Source organism: Phyllobates terribilis, unplaced genomic scaffold (assembly GCF_046119375.1).
Source record: "Phyllobates terribilis strain yellow unplaced genomic scaffold, ASM4611937v1 Scaffold_1__5_contigs__length_1240528914, whole genome shotgun sequence".
Classification (NCBI taxonomy): Eukaryota; Metazoa; Chordata; class Amphibia; order Anura; family Dendrobatidae; genus Phyllobates; species Phyllobates terribilis.
Window position 1 is genome coordinate 215,252,157 of NW_027362761.1, and position 20,344 is coordinate 215,272,500.

At 47.2% G+C, this 20,344-nt stretch overlaps 1 protein-coding gene across 7 annotated transcripts in view; it reads right to left on the reverse strand.

The window, feature by feature from the left end:
* The window catches only part of CDC14B (cell division cycle 14B), a 94,658-nt gene that overhangs the window by 47,755 nt on the left and 26,559 nt on the right, over positions 1-20,344 (reverse strand). For 3 of the 7 annotated variants that reach the window (XM_073670993.1, XM_073670991.1, XM_073670995.1), the window contains exon 1: positions 140-530. The exons of the other annotated variants lie outside the window; for them this stretch is intronic. In XM_073670993.1, the coding sequence (XP_073527094.1) occupies positions 140-185 (46 nt within the window). In that variant the 5' untranslated portion in view covers positions 186-530. Of the gene's footprint in view, positions 1-139; positions 531-20,344 lie in introns of those variants that run through there. 7 annotated transcript variants of the gene reach the window in all.

Sequence of the window (20,344 nt, forward strand, 5' to 3'; positions counted from 1 at the left end):
CACATCAGCTGGGTGAGAACATTTACCTTCCGGGGTGTGTGACAAGAGCTACTCCGGGTAACCTCCTCCCCCCAGATTACCTTTGTACAGGGTGTACACACTTATCACTGCCAGGATAAGGCTGCAGATAGAGACTTACCATCGAACACGTCCACCGCACCAGGGGGCAGGGGCTCGTCCTCCATGCTGCCAGGCTTGGGGTTACTGACAGGTTGGCACAGGGGCCATGAGATCGCTGAGCCTCTCCTTACCGCCAACAAGTGTTTGCATTACATCGGCTCGAGCTTTAGGTCCGGATCCGGTCGGTGCCAATGCCCTGCAGCACGTACGATCAGTGCACGGCGACTTCTTCTCGGGAGGGCAACTTATCACGAACTTGGCAGCAAGTAAGCCAGCGATCAGGAGCGCAGATCCGGGCACAGGGGGAACCTGGTGCCAGTGCTGCACGATAACAGCAGCCCGGATTGTTGTGGATCCGAACCTTACAAACAAGAAGGCGTAAGGGGGCGGGGCTACACGACAACTCCACCCCCGGCTGAGCCTAAGCGAGTGATTGGCTACCGGACCAGCCGTTGTGAAAAGGAATGCGGCACACAGCCAATAGTAAGCGAGCAGAAGTTTAAATGGCCAGAGTAGAGGCAGAGCCAACACCGTGTACACCAGGAGGAAGCGCAGCCACAGGTAGGGCTGGGGCACTCCTGAGCCGGCAGTGTACGCAGCGACACTGTGCACAGGGGGACAGGCTTCGGGCCAAGTTCACACAGAGCGCAGGATCCTGGCACCCGGATTATTGCCTACTCTGCTCTAGGACTACCCCCAGTGTTCATCAGAAATCATCCACAAGGTCATCATCCGAGTCCCCCTAATGTGATGCAGCGTGAAGGCTTCTTCCAGAACATGTGATGGGGTCTGCAGTGCCGCATTTACTTGTATGGAGCCTAGATCTGCTGCTATAGTTAGGCACGGCATCCATGCCTGGCCTCAAGTCATAGGAGTGTGAACGGGGTCTAAAAAGGTCCATTTATTCTGCAAGATTATAGTGCCTGATTGTTCTTGAAGGTTGGTTAATGATAATGGTTTATCATAATGATAAACCGGCTGTGACAGGTGAGCAAAACTCTTGTTCGTTGGGTGAAATTATGTTTTGGGCTCAACAAAAATATTACGGTTCTCAGCAGTGCATGGACCTGTGTGGCCAAGAACAATGTATGGATAGATGTGTGTGCGAACAGGTGTAAACAGGCTAATAAACACCGTGGAGTGGTCACTGAACCCCCTTAATGACCAGGCCAAATGAATGTTTCAACATTTCCCAGTGATTTGTTAGACTGTTTTTCCGTGACCCAATATATTTTAATGGTAAATTTAGGGCAATACGTTTTGCATTTATAAAAATATCAAATATTTTTTTAACATTGTTGTCAATGTTCAAACTTTAAATGATTATCCCTTTAATCCAGACAGTCACACCACACAATAGTAACATTTCCCTTATCTATGCTTTACTTCAGCACCATCTGTAAAATGTTCTTTTATTCTGTCAGGATGTTATAAGCTTTAAAAATAAAGCAGCAACCTATATTTAGGGACCTATTCAGTTCTGAAGTGACTTTGGGGGTTTTCCAATATATAGGACCCCCAAAGTGATCCCATTTTAAAAACGGCCCCTCCTCAACATATTCAAAACTGCTGTCAAGTTAACCCTTCAGATGCTTTTCAGGAATTAATGCAAAGTGACGTGACATGACAAGAAAAAGGTCATTTTTTTTACCACCCAAATATGTTGGTAACTTCTGAACAGGTCCCGATAGCCGGCAGAGCCTAGGGCCATTACTTGGCTGTGAATTGCCATGACAACCATCAGGACCGCACAATCCTGATCTTGGGGTGCAAATAGGGTTAAAGAGGGAACCCCCACACTGTACCATCTAGATGTCTTAGCCACTATTGACAGCAGCATCTAAGCGGTTAAACGGCCATGGTCCATGCTAACTCCCATCATGACTGATGTATCAGGGTGTCAGCTGTAGTGTACAGCGGCTGCCTTTTCACCCGTCGGGGGAGGCTATTCACTTACATCAGGTTAGTTTGAAGTCGTATTGGTGGTCACTAATGGGTTAACACTGCACAATCTACCTTTAGAAATGTTGACTTGAATGGTAAAAATATTGGATCACCAGGTTTGCATGGACTACTGAACAAAAGGAAATAAGGAATCATTGCTTCATTAAGGTCCGTTTATATGGCAAGACAACTGATCAGCAGACTAATCCCTTCATGATCTTGAATGCATGGGTACATCAAAGGTTGTGTCCCTGCCTTTGATGCGGGCTCTGGCGCTGTGCCTGCATCTTTCCCCGCACATGACAGCTGATCTGATCAATCCCTCACCGGCCCCAGCTCCAGAAAAATGGAGACGCTACGGGTCTCAGAAAATGGCGCCAATTTTTTTTTTCCACTACTTTAAAATTTATACATGTTTAGTATCTGTGAATTCGTACTGACCTGGAGAATCATGATGGCAGGTCAGTTTTACCATATCGTGAACATGGGAAATAAACCCCAAACACAATTGTGGAATTGCACTTTTTTTTGCAATTTCACCGCACTTTGATTTTTTTTTCCTGTTTTCCAGTACATTATATGGTAAAACCAATGGTGTCATTAAAAAGTACAACTTGTCCTGCAAAAACAAGTCCTCATATGGCCATATTGACAGAAAAATAAAGTTATGGCTCTGGGAAGAAGGGGAGCAAAAAAACAAAAGTGCAACAACTGTAAATGGCAATGTGGTGAAGGGTTTAATAGCCTGTTTATGCAGCCAGGCTGCGGTGACCGATCTGTAGTACATTGCTCAGTGCCATGGATCTTGGCACCTTAGCATCTTTTGCGCAGCACAAAACCTAGTTTCACCCGATGAACAAGCGATTTTCTAATGAAGTGATCGGCAGCCTGTTTACACGAAAGATCGTGGTGAGCTATCGTTCCTAAGCACACGATCACGCTCAGCCGCTTCCCCACACGGCTAGTTTCCATTTGTGGTTTTTTTTTTTTTTTTCCTCCCCTTCTTCAAAGAGCCATAACTTTTTTTTTTTTTTTTTTTTAATTCTTCCATCCTCAGACGTATGGTGGCTTGCTTTTACAGGACACCATTCATTTTACCCCATGGTGTACTGGATGACAAGAGGAAAAAATCCAAGTGCAGTGAAATGGAGAAAAAAAAAATGCAATTCTGCCAAAAATGACCTGCCAATATCATTCCCCTCGTCAATACAATTACGGCGATACCAAACTTGTTTTTTAGTGATGAAAAAGAACAATTTGGAAATTGCGCCACCGCTGGGGTCAGTGGCCTTTAGGGTGTGCGGGGGGGGGGTCCAGACGAAGAGAACGGGGCCTGTTGGGGGCCCGCTGAGGTGCTGTGCTGGACCCCCCTGGTTGCAGCAGGTGGAAGCGCGGCGCTGCCCGGTGGCGTTATAACGAACTTCCGGGTCTGCTGCGCATGCGCGAGCGTGCGGGGCACCTCCTGATGTGGCTCCACAATGCATGACTGGGAAACCAGTATGCGCAGGCGCGAGCGTCCCCCCGCAGGTGCAGGGGAGGAGGGGGCGCCGGATCACCGCGGGCACTATGGGAGGGACTCCCAGTGCCTTAAAAGACAGCTGGGGGCGCCACGAAATTACTTCTCTGAAGCTCTGGCACGCTGTCTGGAGGAAAAGAGGGAAATTATATAATCTATCTATCTATCTATCTATCTATCTATCTATCTATCTATCTATCTATCTATCTATCTATCTCAAAAATGAGTGACCAGGAGCTACTTGAGGAGCAAGAGCTGCATCCTCAGTCGCCACCGCCGCCAACCCAACGCAAGGAGAAACCGGAAGAGACTGGACACCAGGACCGCAACAGTGGAAGCGGGTGCTCCGGCAGATTGTCGCAGCACAGCAAAGACTCCATCTCAGCATCTTCCAGGAGGACTCAGTCTACAAAGATGGCTCAGCCTCCTGAACCGGTACCCTCTCTTCAGTCTGGTTGGTAAGTGATCTTTGTGAAAGTCCATTTTGTAACTAGGGCCCCCCCCTCTCTCTCTTTTTTTTCTCTTATTAGGGAAGAAAGAGTACGGGAAAAACAAAGAATAGGACCTGTGCACTATGCACAGAAGTCTTACCCACTACTCTGCAGCTCCTGCATTGAGCAAACCATATGCGAGGAAACCCTGAAATTTGCCTCTGAACTTGGAGACCCGATAAAGTCGCAGGTCGAAGATACCATTAAATCCTTTCGGGATGGGGGGGGTAAAAGCTAAAAAAAATAAATAAATAAATAAATAATAATCTAAAAACATATCATCCCCCCCCCCCCCCAAGCCAGGTCTAGCAGCTCTGAGAATGGCGGAGATTCGGACATGTCCGTCTCTTCATCATCCTCTTCCTAGTCTACAGTTAGGGAAACAGCTCCGTCCTCCTCTATCGAGGAAACAGCTTCATTAAGGCAGTCAGATCCACCATGGGATTAGCAGATCCTCGGGCAAAGAAGTCGATCCAGGACGTAATTTTCAGCGGTCTGGAACAAAAAAAAAGAGGAGATCTTTTCCACTAAATGAGCAAGTTCACTCTTTAAGAAAGAGTGAAAAAGACTGGAGAGGAAGGGCCTCCTTTCCCCTAAGCGAAAGTACCCGTTTGATGACCCTGCATGTTCCTTTTGGGAGAAAGAGCCAAAACTGGACGTCTCCAAAGCCTCAAAGAAGTTCTCCCTTCCATTTGAGGACATGGGCGTCTTAAGACCCCATGGATAAAAAAGCAGACACCTTCCTAAAGGGTTCCTGGGAAGCCGCTGGGGGAGGGGGTTAAAACCTGCGGTAGCTGCCACATGTACGGCCAGGTCATTTATGGTCTGGCTAGACCAGCTTGAAACACAACTGCGTCAGAAAACATCTAGAGATACAATTCTAGAAACCATCCCGGTAATGAAAGTAGCAGCGGCCTTCCTAGCTGACATCTCGGCGGACTCCGTCAGATTAGGAGCTAGGGCGACAGGGCTCTCTAACGCGGCCAGACGAGCCCTCTGGCTCAAATGTTGGCCAGGGGATCTACAGACAAAATCGAGATTGTGCTCCATCCCCTGTGAGGGCGAATTTCGATTTGGGCCCACCCTTGATGACCTCTTAGAGAAAGCAGGGGACAATAAGAAGCGGTTCCCTATCCTGTCTAACACTGCTTACAGGAAACCTTTTCGGACCAAAAGGTTTATCCGCAGAAAACCCCCTAAAGAGCAGGATAGGTGGGAAGACAGGAGAAGGAAGACCAAAGGGTTCCTATTTAACAAGCCCCCCAGCGATGGCAGAAAGCCCTCAAAATGAGGATTTGCTCCGGGTGGGGGGAAGGCTATCAGACTTTCTCCCGGCCTGGGAATTAATATCAGACATCTCATGGATTCTGAGCCTAATACAATCGGGCCTGAAACTCCAGTTCCTCACATTTTCCTCAGCCAAACTTTGTCGTAACCCCCAAAAGGTCCTCAAACGAGGAGCAGCTGGCCTTTGAGCAGGAAATCCAGGGATTGGTAGGGAAGGCGGTCCTTCAGGAGGTCCCGAGGGGGGAGGAAGGCAAGGGCTTCTATTCTCCATTATTCCTAAGAAAAAAAAACAGATGGGACTTACAGGACGATTATAAACCTAAAAAAGCTGAAAAAACTTTTGAAGGTGGAAGCCTTCAAAATGGAGACCATAAGATAATCAGTAAAAATGCAGTTTCCCGATTGTTTCATGGCAGTCCTGGATTTAAAAGACTCTTATTACCACGTCCCGATACACAGATTACCATAAGTTCCTCAGAGTAGCAGTTCCCATAGGTGAAGTGGTCAAACACTCAATATACGGCCCTCCCATTCGGCATCGCCATAGCCCCAAGGGTTTTCACCAAAGTTATTGCGGAGGTGATGGCTCATCTAAGGGAACAGAACATCCTAGTCGTCCCATACCTGGACGATTTTCTGGTAATAGGCAGTTCCTTCCTAAACTGCAAAACCCATCTGGGAAAGGATGGCTTTTGAATCTGGAAAAATCCAAAACAGAACCATACCAGATACAGGAATACCTAGGCATCGTGCTGGATTCAAAAAGACAAGTGTCGTCTCCCCACAGGGAAAATTCACAAAATCATAGACCAAATATCGTGGGCAAAGTCCCACCCATCTATGTCCCTACGGAAAGCCATGTCCCTTCTAGGCTCCTTGACGGCATGTTTCCCGGCCGTCTAATGGGCCCAAATACACACCAGAATCCTACAGTGGGAAATCCTAGAGGCAGAAAAATCCCTAAAAGGGCATTTAGAAGGGCAGTTAATGCTATCTGCAGAAACCACACTTTCCCTAGAGTGGTGGGGGAAGATGGGCAATCCCTACACCTCAAATCCTGACCACAGACAAGTCCCGGGGGCTGGGGGGCTCACCTCAACAACCTTGTAGCTCAGGGAGTCTGGACAGAACGTCTAAAGCTAGTTTCCTCAAACATGAAGGAGCTTCTAGCAGTAGAGTGGGCACTCCGGGAATTCATGCACACACTACAAGGCCACCACGTGAGAGTCTTCTCAGACAACAGAGTAGTGGTGGCGTACCTGAACCACCGGGGGGGGGGGGGTACACGGTCCCATTCTCTGATGCAGACGACAGAGGTCATCTTTCGCTTAGCCGAGGAAAACTTACAATCCCTATCAGCCCTACACATAAAAGGGATAGAAAATCGCACTGCAGACTTCGAGTCGGACACAGCTAAAGCAGGGCGAATGGGAGTTAAATCAGTCAGTTTTCCGTCAGATTGTACAAATGTGGGGACGTCCTTCCATAGATCTGTGTCACGGGTGTGTCGCCACGAAGATCGTCACGAGTACACAGCCTGACTTCTCGCAGCTGACTTGTTGGTGCTTTGTGTTTTTCGGCAGGGAGGGAGTTAATTCTCTCTCTCTCTGTGCTAGACGAGGTCCAGCCTCGCCCAGCTGCAATCAATGCTGCTGTAGTGAGACTCCTTCAAATGCCTGCTGGTCTGTTTGGGAAGTGTCGGTGAAAGCATTTCATTCAGACTAACAGAGCGGATCGTGGTGTTTGGAGTTTCTGAGATAAGTGTATTTGGAGTGTTTTTTCCCTTCCTCGCTTTATCATTTATCTCCTTTCCCGTTGGTGTTCCCTCTGTTGTAGTTGTGTAGTTGTTGTATGCAAGGTGGTTTTGGTTTTTCCCTTGTACTGTCTCGTTCGTCTAAGTACTGTGTGTGGGCATATTATTACTTGTCCCCTTTTGTTGTGATCGGGGTCCTTCTCAGGACTAGATTACTTAGGTGCAGGGATCCTCAGGAGGTAGGGGTTACGCTGGCGGCCTGGACCTCTGTACCTTTAACAGTACCTCCAGGTTGAGGGACTAGTCAGGGCCCCAGCTTAGGGTCAGCTTAGGCCCCCTACCTCCAGTATACAGAGACAGCGTGACATTTTCACCGACCCACTTAGTTTTTCTCCAGCTACCATGGATCCAGTAGCCGGTCTAGCTCGGCAGTTGCAGAGTTTGTACATGGAGCTGGCGGACGTTAGGTCCAAGGTTTTGCATCCTCAAGAGCAAGCCGGACCAGAACCTAAAGTAGCTCTCCCTGACAGGTTCACTGGGGGGCGGGACAAGTTTTTTGTTTTCCGGGAGGCATGCAAGTTGTACTTTCGGCTGCGGCCTCGGTCATCGGGGAGTGAAGAACAAAGGGTGGGAATTGTCATCTCGCTCCTACAAGGGGACCCACAATCTTGGGCGTTCTCTCTTCCCCCGGGCTCCCCGGCTCTCCAGTCAGTGGATAGGTTTTTCGCTGCTCTGGGACTCGTATATGATGACCCAGATTGGATCTCCCTTGCTGAGTCTAAGTTACGTAGGATCCAGCAGGGAGATCGTCCGGCGGAGGAATTCTGTTCGGAGTTCCGTAGGTGGGCCACGGACACCCAGTGGAATGACCCGGCTCTTAGGAGCCAGTTTTGTCATGGTTTATCCGACAAATTACAGGATGTGTTGGCACAGTATGACTCTCCCGCGTCACTGGAAGCTGCTATGGCCCTTGCTATTCGCGTTGACAGACGGCTTCGGGAGAGGTGCGGGATAACTCTACCCCCTGTGATGACTCCACCTCCTACAAGGTCCCCTCATATGGTGGTTCCCCTGGTCAGTCCAGAGGAGCCTATGCAATTAGGAGGGACATCATTTCGGGGGAGGGGACCGGTGGTGCGCCATAAGACAGGAAGGTGTTTCTTCTGCGGGAGAAAGGGACATTTTATTGGGGGGTGTCCATCCCGTCCCTTGCAGAGTGAAGAGTCGTCGGAAAACTGTTGATCCCAGGTTGTGTGGTGGACGGCAATCTGGGAGTAGGTATTTCGTCCCTAGGTTCGTCTCAGTTTCTCGTACCGGCGGAGGTGGTGGTGGGTACGAGAACTGAGAGGATATCTGTTCTTCTGGATAGTGGGGCCGGGGCTAATCTGGTTGATGCTCGGTTTGCCCGGGTTCAAGGTATGCGATTGAGTGAGTTGGCTAAACCCATCCCCATATTCTCGATCGATGCCAGGCCTCTCGGTCAGGGAAGTTTTTTGCAAGCTGTGCATGACGTAAAACTTCAAGTGGGGGCGATACATAAAGAACTGTTGTCTTGCTACGTGTTGGAGGGTCTTCCCACTCCTATAGTGTTGGGCCTTCCTTGGTTAGCTAAGCATAACCCGGTTATTAATTGGCAAACCAGAGAGATAAGCCAATTGAGTAAATTCTGTAATAAAAACTGCATGAACACGGTCATCGGTGCGGTTACTCCTTGGGTCTTACCTCCATTTCTGGCGGACTTTGAGGATGTATTCTCGGAGAAAGGGTGTCAGGAACTACCTCCTCATCGTGAGTATGACTGTTCTGTAAAACTGCTCCCTGAGGCCAAGTTACCTAAAGCTAGGTTGTATAACCTTTCTGGTCCTGAGAGGCAGGCCATGAAGGATTATATTTCAGAAAGTCTGGCTAAGGGGCATATTAGACCTTCATCTTCACCGGTGGCTGCGGGGTTCTTCTTTGTTAAGAAGAAAGATGGAGGCCTACGCCCTTGCCTGGATTTCCGTGAACTTAATCGGATTACGGTCCGAGATCCGTATCCGCTCCCACTTATTCCCGATCTCTTTAATCAGATCGTGGGCGCCAAATGGTTCTCTAAGTTGGATCTCAGGGGGGCGTACAATCTGATTAGGATGAAGGAGGGGGATGAGTGGAAGACGGCGTTTAACACTCCGGAGGGGCATTATGAGAACCTTGTCATGCCATTCGGTCTGACTAATGCCCCGGCGGTGTTCCAACACTTTGTTAATGACATTTTTCGCCGCCTGGTGGGACAGTTTGTTGTCATATATCTGGATGATATCTTAATTTACTCGCCGGATCTGGTGTCTCATCAGGAGCACGTTAGGCAGGTGTTACAGATCTTGCGGGATAATAAACTGTATGCCAAATGGGAAAAGTGTGTGTTCGCCGTACAGGAACTCCAGTTTTTAGGCTTCCTGGTTTCAGCGTCCGGTTTTCGTATGGACCCTGGGAAAGTGCGGGCAGTTCTTGAGTGGGATCGGCCAGAGAATCTTAAGGCACTACAACGTTTCCTGGGGTTTGCTAATTATTACCGGAAGTTCATTCGTAATTTCTCGTCCATGGTTAAGCCTCTCACAGACATGACTAAAAAGGGGACGGATTTTTCTAGGTGGTCTGACAAGGCTTGTCAAGCATTCTCCTCCTTGAAAAAATGTTTTGCCTCGGCACCCATACTCATTCAACCTGATGCGTCACAGCCATTCATTGTAGAGGTAGATGCTTCCGAGGTAGGGGTGGGAGCAGTATTGTCACAGGGTTCGTCCCCTGGTAAGTGGCATCCGTGCGCCTTTTTCTCTAAAAAATTGTCGTCCGCTGAGAGGAATTACGATGTCGGCAATAGGGAACTCTTGGCCATTAAGTTAGCTTTTGAGGAGTGGCGCCATTTTTTGGAGGGGGCAGTCCATCCGGTCACCGTCATCACCGATCACAAGAACCTGCTATATCTGGAGTCCGCGAAACGTCTGAATCCCAGACAAGCTAGGTGGTCATTGTTTTTTACCAGGTTTAATTTTGTCGTTACATATCGTCCTGGGTCAAAAAATGTAAAGGCGGATGCCTTATCTCGTAGTTTCCCTGGGGCCGGGAATACGGACGACCCGATTCCTATCCTTCAGGAGGGGGTGGTGGTTTCGGCAGTATGCTCTGAGCTGGAGGAGGAGGTATTGGAGGCTCAGGGGGACGCCCCTGTTGGACCTCCGGGGAGACTGTTTGTTCCAGATCAGTTGCGACAAAAGGTGATCGAGGCACACCATAATTCCGTTTTTGCAGGACACCCGGGGAGTAAAGCAACTGTGGATCTCCTCTCGCGTCTGTTTTGGTGGCCTAACTTACATAAGGAGGTGGTAACTTTTGTCGCGTCCTGTGGGGTTTGTGCGCGCTCTAAGACCTCACATACCCGTCCGTCTGGGGCCCTCTTACCTTTGAAGATCCCGGAGCGTCCTTGGACTCATCTGTCTATGGACTTTATTACGGACCTCCCTCCGTCTTCGGGTAAAACGGTCATACTCGTTGTAGTGGACAGGTTCAGCAAGATGGCACATTTTATCGCTCTTCCGGCTCTCCCTAATGCTAAAACTCTTGCGCAGGTGTTCATTGGGGAGATTGTGAGGCTTCACGGGGTACCCTCCGAGGTGGTGTCTGATCGGGGGTCTCAGTTTGTGTCCAAGTTCTGGAAGGCGTTTTGTGCACGGCGGGGGATGCATTTGTCATTCTCATCGGCTTTTCATCCTCAGACCAATGGTCAGACGGAACGTATGAACCAGAGCTTGGAGACATATCTCCGGTGTTTTGTGTCAGAGAACCAGGAGGACTGGGCTTCTTTCTTACCTCTGGCAGAGTTTGCTCTTAATAATAGGCGGAGCGAGTCCACTGGTAAGTCCCCGTTTTTTGGGGCATATGGTTTTCACCCCCAGTTTTGTACTTTCAGTAGGGGGGGCTCTTCGGGGGTTCCTGAGGAGGAACGATTTTCCTCATCACTCGCTTCAGTATGGAGAGGGGTGCTGAAGAATCTGAATACTATGGGGAACCGATACAAACGTATGGCTGATAGGAGGAGAGTGTCTGGTCCGGACCTAAGTGTGAACGATCGGGTATGGTTGTCTACCAGGAATATTAAACTTAAGGTTCCCTCCTGGAAACTGGGTCCCAGGTTCATCGGGCCGTACAGAATCAGTTCTATTATTAATCCGGTGGCATTCCGTCTTGACCTCCCCCCTACGTTTAAAATTCACAACGTGTTCCACAGATCGTTGCTTAAGAGGTATGTGGCGCCGGTGGTACCGTCACCTTTACCTCCCCCTCCAGTGGTGGTCAATGGTAACTTGGAGTTCCAGGTATCGAGGGTCATCGATTCACGCTTTAATCGCCGGTCCCTTCAGTACCTGGTTCATTGGAAAGGGTATGGTCCTGAGGAGAGGATGTGGGTTCCTGCGTCTGATATTAACGCAGACCGATTAGTTCGGGCCTTCCACACGACTCACCCGGATAAACCTGGCCCTGAGGGTCCGGAGGCCCCTCGTAGAAGGGGGGGTACTGTCACGGGTGTGTCGCCACGAAGATCGTCACGAGTACACAGCCTGACTTCTCGCAGCTGACTTGTTGGTGCTTTGTGTTTTTCGGCAGTGAGGGAGTTAATTCTCTCTCTCTCTGTGCTAGACGAGGTCCAGCCTCGCCCAGCTGCAATCAATACTGCTGTAGTGAGACTCCTTCAAATGCCTGCTGGGAAGTGTCGGTGAAAGCATTTCATTCAGACTAACAGAGCGGATCATGGTGTTTGGAGTTTCTGAGATAAGTGTATTTGGAGTGTTTTTTCCCTTCCTCGCTTTATCATTTATCTCCTTTCCCGTTGGTGTTCCCTCTGTTGTAGTTGTTGTATGCAAGGTGGTTTTGGTTTTTCCCTTGTACTGTCTCGTTCGTCTAAGTACTGTGTGTGGGCATATTATTACTTGTCCCCTTTTGTTGTGATCGGGGTCCTTCTCAGGACTAGATTACTTAGGTGCAGGGATCCTCAGGAGGTAGGGGTTACGCTGGCGGCCTGGACCTCTGTACCTTTAACAGTACCTCCAGGTTGAGGGACTAGTCAGGGCCCCAGCTTAGGGTCAGCTTAGGCCCCCTACCTCCAGTATACAGAGACAGCGTGACCATCTGTTCGCCAGCAGTCGGAACAAGAAAACGCACTCTTTCTGCTCCCTAGACCCCAAAGGAAACCCCATAGCTTTAGATGCCTTCATGATCCCATGGATTTACCCTCTAGCTTACGCTTTTCCTCAGACCGCCCTGATTCAAGCTGTTCTGACGAAAATCAGGGAAGAGAAAGTGAGAGCATTCTTGATAGCCCCCTTTTGGCCAAAGAGGGTGTGGTTTTCTTGGCTGAGGATGTTATCAATCTCCGACCCATGGGTTCTTCCGGACCTTCTTTCTCAGGGTCCGGTTCTCCATCCTCAGGCATCAAACTTACACTTGACAGCCTGGAATTTGAGAGGGCTCTTCTGAAGGACAAAGGTTTCTCCCCAAATCTTATCACCACACTACTTCAAAGTAGGAAACCAGTGACCACCAAACTTTACGGGAAAACCTGGAAGAAATTCCTTTGAGTCTCAGGTTCTATTAACAGCTATCCTGGAATTTTTACAGAGGGGTTTGGAACAAGGTCTGGCCACAAGTACCTTTAAAAGTTCAAGTTGCGGCCCTGGGAGCGCTCTACAATTTTGATCTGGCTAGGGATAGATGGGTATCTAGGTTCATTAAAGCATCATCCAGATCCTGACCCATCCCCTCCCGAAATACTATACCTTGGGATTTAAACTTGGTCCTTTCAGCTTCAACGGAGGTCCCTTTTGAACCTCTGTCAGAAGTGTCTCTAAAAATTCTATCCCTCAAAACAGCGCTCTTAGTAGCTCTCACATCCGCACGTAGGGTTAGTGATATTCAGGTCCCATTGGCAGGCCCCCCCTTCACACAAATCTTGGAGGATAGGGTTACTCTGAGAACTGACCCTGCCAAAAGTGGCGTCAAGATTTCACAGGTCCCAGGAAATCGCCCTCCCTTCTTTCTGCCCCAACCCTAGGAACACGAAAGAGAGAGTCTTGCATACACTAGACGTCAGAAGGTGCCTAATCCGGTACCTAGAGGCGACACGAGAGTGTAGGCAGGATAGTTCTCTTTGTTTGCTTTCAGGGCCCTCATAAGGGGAAGAAAGCTTCTAAGGGCATGCTGGCCAGGTGGATAAAGGAGGCCATCATACTATCGTACTCCTCACGCGGGGAAGCTGCCCTGTAGAAACTGAAGGCCCACTCAACAAGAGCAGTGGCAGCCTCCTGGGCAGAGAAGGCCGGTGCTACAATAGAGCAGATATGTAGAGCGGCAACCTGGTCTTCCCCCTCTACCTTCTTCAATCACTACCGGCTAGACTTAACCTCTTCTTCAGACCTTACTTTCGGGAGAAGGGTTCTGAAAGCTGTGGTCCCCCCCCTAATGAGTCACTTCTCTGTAATTCTCTCTGTGGTGCCGTCATGGGCGAAGTAGAAAGACGTAGTTACTTACCGGTAACAGGATTTCTCAGAGCCCATGACGGCACCCGTCACGTGTGGGTGCACACACTTATTAGTTACCTGTGGTAGCCACGTGGTGTTTCTGACAAGTTCTTAAAATCTAAAATTTTGTGTTACTAACCTGGTGGTCCTATCATGCTCTGTAAACAACTTATGCGGGAGAGAGGTGCTGCCCTTTTTATCTGTAGGTTTCCTGTCCTTGAAGGGCGGATCCCCTCTCTCCGTGGTGTCGTCATGGGCTCTGAGAAATCCCGTTACCGGTAAGTAACTACATCTTCTTGCAGTGCGAGACAATGTTTTTATTGGTACCATTTTTGGATAGATATTACATTTTAATCTTTTGCAGTGTTGTCACAATCAAAAAAAACCCCGCAGTTTTGGGGTTTGAATCTTTTTCCTGTTCATGGTGTTTGCCCATAAAGTTGATTAGTTTTGTATTCTGATAGATTGGACTTTTAAGTATTCTGCATTACCACGTATATAGCTTTTAAAATGTATTTTAATGGGGTCAACGTGCCTCCAATACCGCTGTCAAGTTCTACATGTACGGCAGATGTCGGTAATCTAAAGGGAATCTGTCAGCAGGTTTTTGCTAGGTTATCTGAGAGCAGCTTGATGTAGGGCAGGAGTGGGGGAACTATCGGCCCGTGTGCTGTTCACAGGCTGTGATGTCATTGACCCCGGCCAGATTCCTGATGAAGGCAGCTGTTGCAGTGTGTGTGTGTGCGTGTGAGTAATATATCACACACACTTCAGCCTCAGTGTCTCCTATGTGATGTATACAGCAGCCTCAGTGTCTCCTATGTGATGTATACATCAGACCTCCCACTGCTTGAGTTCCATAAATGTAATGTGAGCAGTGATGAATTTCCCACTGTGAGGAGACATGCAGTGTAATATACAGCTGTGTTCAGAACAACTTACTGCTGCGAATTCTTGGCAATAAGTCTTGTAAAGAGTCGTCTGCGCTCCAGACCGATGCAAACCCGAACAATCAGTTGCGAGTAGCAACAACACCAAGTAGCTAACTTCACACACCTCACCAAAAAGAAGCAGCTCCAGCCATCACATTAGTGGGGAGTTAATTGTTTGACCAAATAGCAGAATAATTTCAGTTTAATTTTGTACAGCCCGCAACTGATGTTATAAATATCCAAATAGATCTTGACAGGAAAAGGTTTCCCCACTCCTAATGTAGGAGCAGAGACGCTGATTCAAGTGATGTATCATTTACTGGGCTGCTTGTAGTATGAATAAAAGTCATGTTTTTTCAACAAGAGATTATCACTAGAGGCCTAGTTGTCTCATGTCATGTATTCCTCCTGCCCACGCCATGGATAAGCAGCTTTCTGCCTATGCACAGCGTAGTCATTAAGCAGCCAATCAGTGGTGTGGGTGGGGTTATACAGAGCTCCGCATCCAGAGAACTGGAAAATCTGCAGCAGAGAACAGTGATTTTTTTTTTTTTTATCAAAATGACAAGCAACTCACCCAGTAAGTGATAATGCTGGAATCAGGGTCTCAGTCCCTACATCATGCTGCTTTCTGATAACATAGCAAAAACACATTACTGATTCTGTTTAAAAAAAGACTTGGCCAGCATCTCTCTGTCAGTATGTGACTAAGTATGAAAATTGTGTCACATACATACTGTGTTTGTATGTAGCAAGCTTTTATAAATCCCGGCTGCACAGACAAGAGTTCATAGGTATAAAAATGTTGTGACCGGGTTAACAAAAGGCTGGAAAAGCAAGTGGTACTAATACAATTGAGCTGGAGGGTCAATTTTCCACTAAGTGACATGACTGAATTAAAAGAGCCTGTTAGAGAGACAGTCTCTCCAAAACAAAGATGGAGACATGCTGCGGCTCCAAAACGCTGCTATTCCTGATCGTGGGCACGTACCCTTATAAATTGTAAGCTTGCGAGCAGGACCCTCACTCCTCCTGTAACTGTTAAACTGTGTTACTTTGTATTGTCTATACATGACCCCAGGGCTGTGGAGTCGGAGTTGTGGAGTCTGTGTCCATTTTGGTTGAGTCGGTATAAAATGGACCGACTCCTAACATATATAATAAATTGGGTACAGTAGTTTAATGCAGTTTGAGGGGAATATTTTTTTCAGAAGAATTTGGGAAGGTTATGAAATGTCCTATAAATGTCTGTCCTATTCCTGATCTAAGGGTCTAGACTTTTAGCGGAGATGAATCTGTGCTACAGTAAATTTATCACTTAAACATGAGCCATGGAGTCGGAGGTTTGGCTTACCGACTCCACAGCCCTGCATGACCCAGCTGAATTGTAAAGTGCTGCGGAATATGCTAGCGCTATAGAAATAAAAAATTACTTTTATTACATGGTGTGTGTGTTATTTTTGCTAGTCAATTGACTTACTGATTGCTGAAGTGATGACAACTTTGGTAAGCTTACCAATTACATTGGCAGAGCATTTTGTGTAGGATCTGAAATTACATAGGTTTTTTTTTAATGTCCGTACGTTCATATTGTTGAACTCTCCATGAATAAGGATGTCTACTTAGTGCAGCACAGAAGAACTAGATGTCCATTCAATCAACGCATTTCTGACCTTCTATATGATATTCCACCACTTTCCATGCCAGTACCCCTCACAGGAGCAGCTCACTTCCAGACACATCAGAGCAGAGAGAGACTGTACTGTCCAACAGGATTGTTTCAATGGCAACTTGATGGTAAATGGAGCCTGGAGGGTCATAGTTTGGGGTGATGCGTGCAAAACAGGGCAGATTTAAAAATTAGTTATATTGGAACAACTGAAAAAAGTGTGTGACCTTTATTATCAGACCATATTGTGATTTAGGGAATAACGCTTTTAAAAGAGTTTAGTTAAAAAAAAAAAATTGTTCCAAAAGCAGGGGTTGAGGTGCTGAGACCCCTCTACTAGGGGACAGAAGTGTTCAGAGCATATTTGAGCATGCACACAGTGGTTTAGGGGCCCCTAAACTTTGTATTGAGCCTGTACACCACTGTCTGCTAATATTTGCAATAAAATGTTCTGCCTAGTGGTTTGACAGATTGGTGCGGATCTCAGAACTGACTCTCCAGACACGGCTGCGTCACCACCCGGGCACCACCCAGACCTGGGTACCATCCACACATTGAACCGTGTGATATCCGCTTGTGCAGATGCAGTGATGTGGATGTCACGCGGTCCAATGCAAGTCAATGGCGGCGATTACGCTGCGTGTCCGCAAAATTAATGGACATGCTGCGGATTGTTCCGCAATGATAATCCGCAGCGGAAATTTCCGCAGCATGTTAACAGCACATGCAGATTATCATTGGGGACCATGGGGCACGTATTACCAAGCGTTTTCACTGCGGAAATTCCGTGGCAGAAACTCTTGAAAAACGCATAGTGGGCACACAGCCTGAGGCTATGTGCCCACGTAGCATTTTTTGTAGCGTTTTGCAGCGTTTTTACAGCTGCAAAAACGATTGTAAAACAGTCTGACATGCAAAGCAATGTGAATTCGGATGTGCTGTAATTAGCGCACCGAATTCGCATTGCGTTGCAAAACACAGCATGACCATTTCTACCGCGATTACGCAGCAAATTCGCGGCCATTGAGGAACATTGAAACGCAGCAAACCCGCAGGTATATGTGGATTTGCTGCATTTCAATTAAATTCAATGGCCGTGAATTTGCAGCGTAATCGCGGTGCGTGTGGTACCCGGGATGAAGAGGAGACTACAACTCCTCTTCATCCCGGCTGGCATGTGGTGAAAAAAAGAACTAAAAAAGTTACAAATAAAAAAAAAACCTGTATACTCACCTCTCCGGTCTCCTCCCGGCAGCGTCCTCTCTCGGTGTCCCGCGGTGTACTTGCAGGACCTGCGGTGACGTAATTTATTCAGCTGATGGTCACGCGACTATCACCTGACTAAATGACATCACCGCAGGTCCTGCCAGGACGCCGAGGAGAGAGGATCGCCACCGGGAGGAGACTGGAGAGGTGAATATACAGGTTTTTTTTTATCTTTTTTTTACTATAGATGCAGCATTTAAAGCATCTAAGTTGGTCACACAATATAAATCCATGCCGGTTGCATGGATTTATATTGTGTGACCAACTTGTCAAGCACTTTTCCAAGTGATGCTCAAAATCGCTTGGAAAAGTGCTTGAAAAAAACGCATGTAAATCTGCATGCGTTTTTTTCTGCCAGAGAGAGGCAAAAACGCTCTGCATCAAATCTGCTACGTGGGCACATAGCCTTAGTCTCGCCGACGCTGAAACAGCCTAGATTGGAGAACTCTGCTCTTGGCCATTTAATCTCATAGATGGCAAGGTGAGAAGAGATTATCTTGTTTGAAATATCAGAATTTTGTAGTATGTGATAAAGTCAGAGTAGCCTTCGTCATGATGCTCATGTGTTAAAGGTGCGATCCTATTAAAAAAAAAACTTTAATCGCTTACCTAAAAGGTGATAAATGTAGTGCTGTGCCCATGTGTGTACACTGCTCCTATAAACGGTGACTTGCTTGGTGGTCATGCATTTACACTGCCATTCTACTCACATAGGAGACTTGGGTACCCCCATTCTCGAGATCCAACAGTTATCAGCTATCCTGGGCTGTCTGCTAATGGCTTGACTGAATAGATCAGACTACAGATACAGCTTCTCCACAGTTTCCGTTTGCCTACTTAGCAGGACTTAACCACTAATCAATTGATAAAGGAGCCAATGTCAGGGCTTGTACATCCTGTTCTATTCCAATAAGTGAATTGTGATTTCGACATAGAAAGACAGGACATAAAAAGTCACCATATTACTGGAAGCGTACTAATCTGTCCCAATTGAAACAGTGATTAAATTAAAATCAAGGTAATTAGGAAGATTTATTGTGCTAATTAATAGATAATCTGATGTTGCAGTCCACTCACAGCTCCATTATAAAAAGTTGTCTAAGTTTCTGCAGAGCTATATTCTCTGCTGCAGCGGCTGTCAGATCCAATGAAGCTGATGACTACAATGAATATATTCTCAAATCTGGAAAGACTAAGAGTTCTATATATTTCTATAATCCTATGAATAGACCCTGTACAACAGCACACACAGTCCTACTTTGTATCACAAGCCATAGCCAACATGAATATGTAATATGGCCTAAGCTCTTACACAGTTATAAGGAACCGGTCACGTCTCCTCATGCTTTTAAATCTGTGCCCATCACCTTTTATTCCTTTATTCAGTTCAGTAATGTTTTATTATTATTTTAAACAACTGCATATATTTACCTAAATTAAGTTATATACAACCGCTCGCTGTGTGCTAATGATCCAGGACTAGCCCGGTGAGCCTTCCACTCAGACTAGTCCAGGTCCAGCAGCTGCAGTCACGTGCCCCGACAGTGATTGACAGTCCCCGTATTGCCAGTCTTCAATCTGTGCTCCTCCCAGCATCTCTGCTCTACAGGGGAGTATTAGGGGGGCTGTGAAAGGGGAACAGAGGTGCCGGGAGGAGCACAAACTATGACAGTACCTGCATGGCCAGCGTTTTCACTCACATCTAGGGGGGCATACAGTAAGATGCTGTATGAACGTTCATTTTAGGCAAAAATATGCAGTTGTATAAAATAAAAACATTACTGGAATACCTGATTTAAAAACTAAAAAAGGTCATGGGTGTGGGTTATAAGTGTTCCTGGGGACCGGACAGTATCTCCCTTCTTGAAAGTGGTTCTGGCACTAGAAAACCAAACCATAGACCATGTAAACAGGGATGGGGAACCGCCGACCCTCAGGAGGACCCCCAGGGTGGGAGAGGAGGGGACAGAGCTTGGACCGCCAGCCCCAGTTTTCTGGCCGCTGGACTTTAATTCTTCCCTAGAGTGCATGCACATGAACACAGCAGTGCATTAAAGCTGGATTATATCCTGATGCTGGCCAGTGCCAGGATGTTTGTGGGTGAAGTTGGCACGCTCAGGCCTATGGGACATTTGCAGCAACCTCAGTGTTTCCTGTGTGATGTATATACAGCAGTCTCCTATGTGATTATACAGTACTTTTGGTGTCTCCTATGGGATATATACTGCAGTCTCAGTGTATCCTATATGATGTATCAACAGCACAGTGTTACTCCTACGTGATGTATAGATAGCAGTCTGTGTCTCCTATGTGATGTATACAGCAGACCTGCATGAGTTCTAAACATGTAGAATTTCCCACTGTGAGGAGCCATGCTGTGAAATATACAGCTGTTTGGAACAATTTACTGCTTAGAGTTCTTTACAGAAATTATCGCAGAGTCGTCTGCGCTCCAGACCGACGCAAAGCTGGAAAAGCCATTACCAGTAGCAACATAATCAATACATAGGCAGCTCCAGACATCACATTGGTGGTCAGGTAATTAAATGTTTGACAAAATACAGCAGGATAATTAAGTGGATACATTTTTTTTTATGGCCCGCGAATGACGAAAGGAAACATTATATAGATCCAAATGGCCTTTGGTAGAAAAAAAGGTTCTCCATCCCTGATGTGAATACATGACATGCCCATAGGCTCTGGCACTAAGTGTTGAATGGATATGGGAAGATAACTGAATAGCTTCAATCGGGCAGAATTTTATTCTTCACCAAAAAAATAAAAAATAAAAACCTGTGGTTGTTTCTCTGCCGAA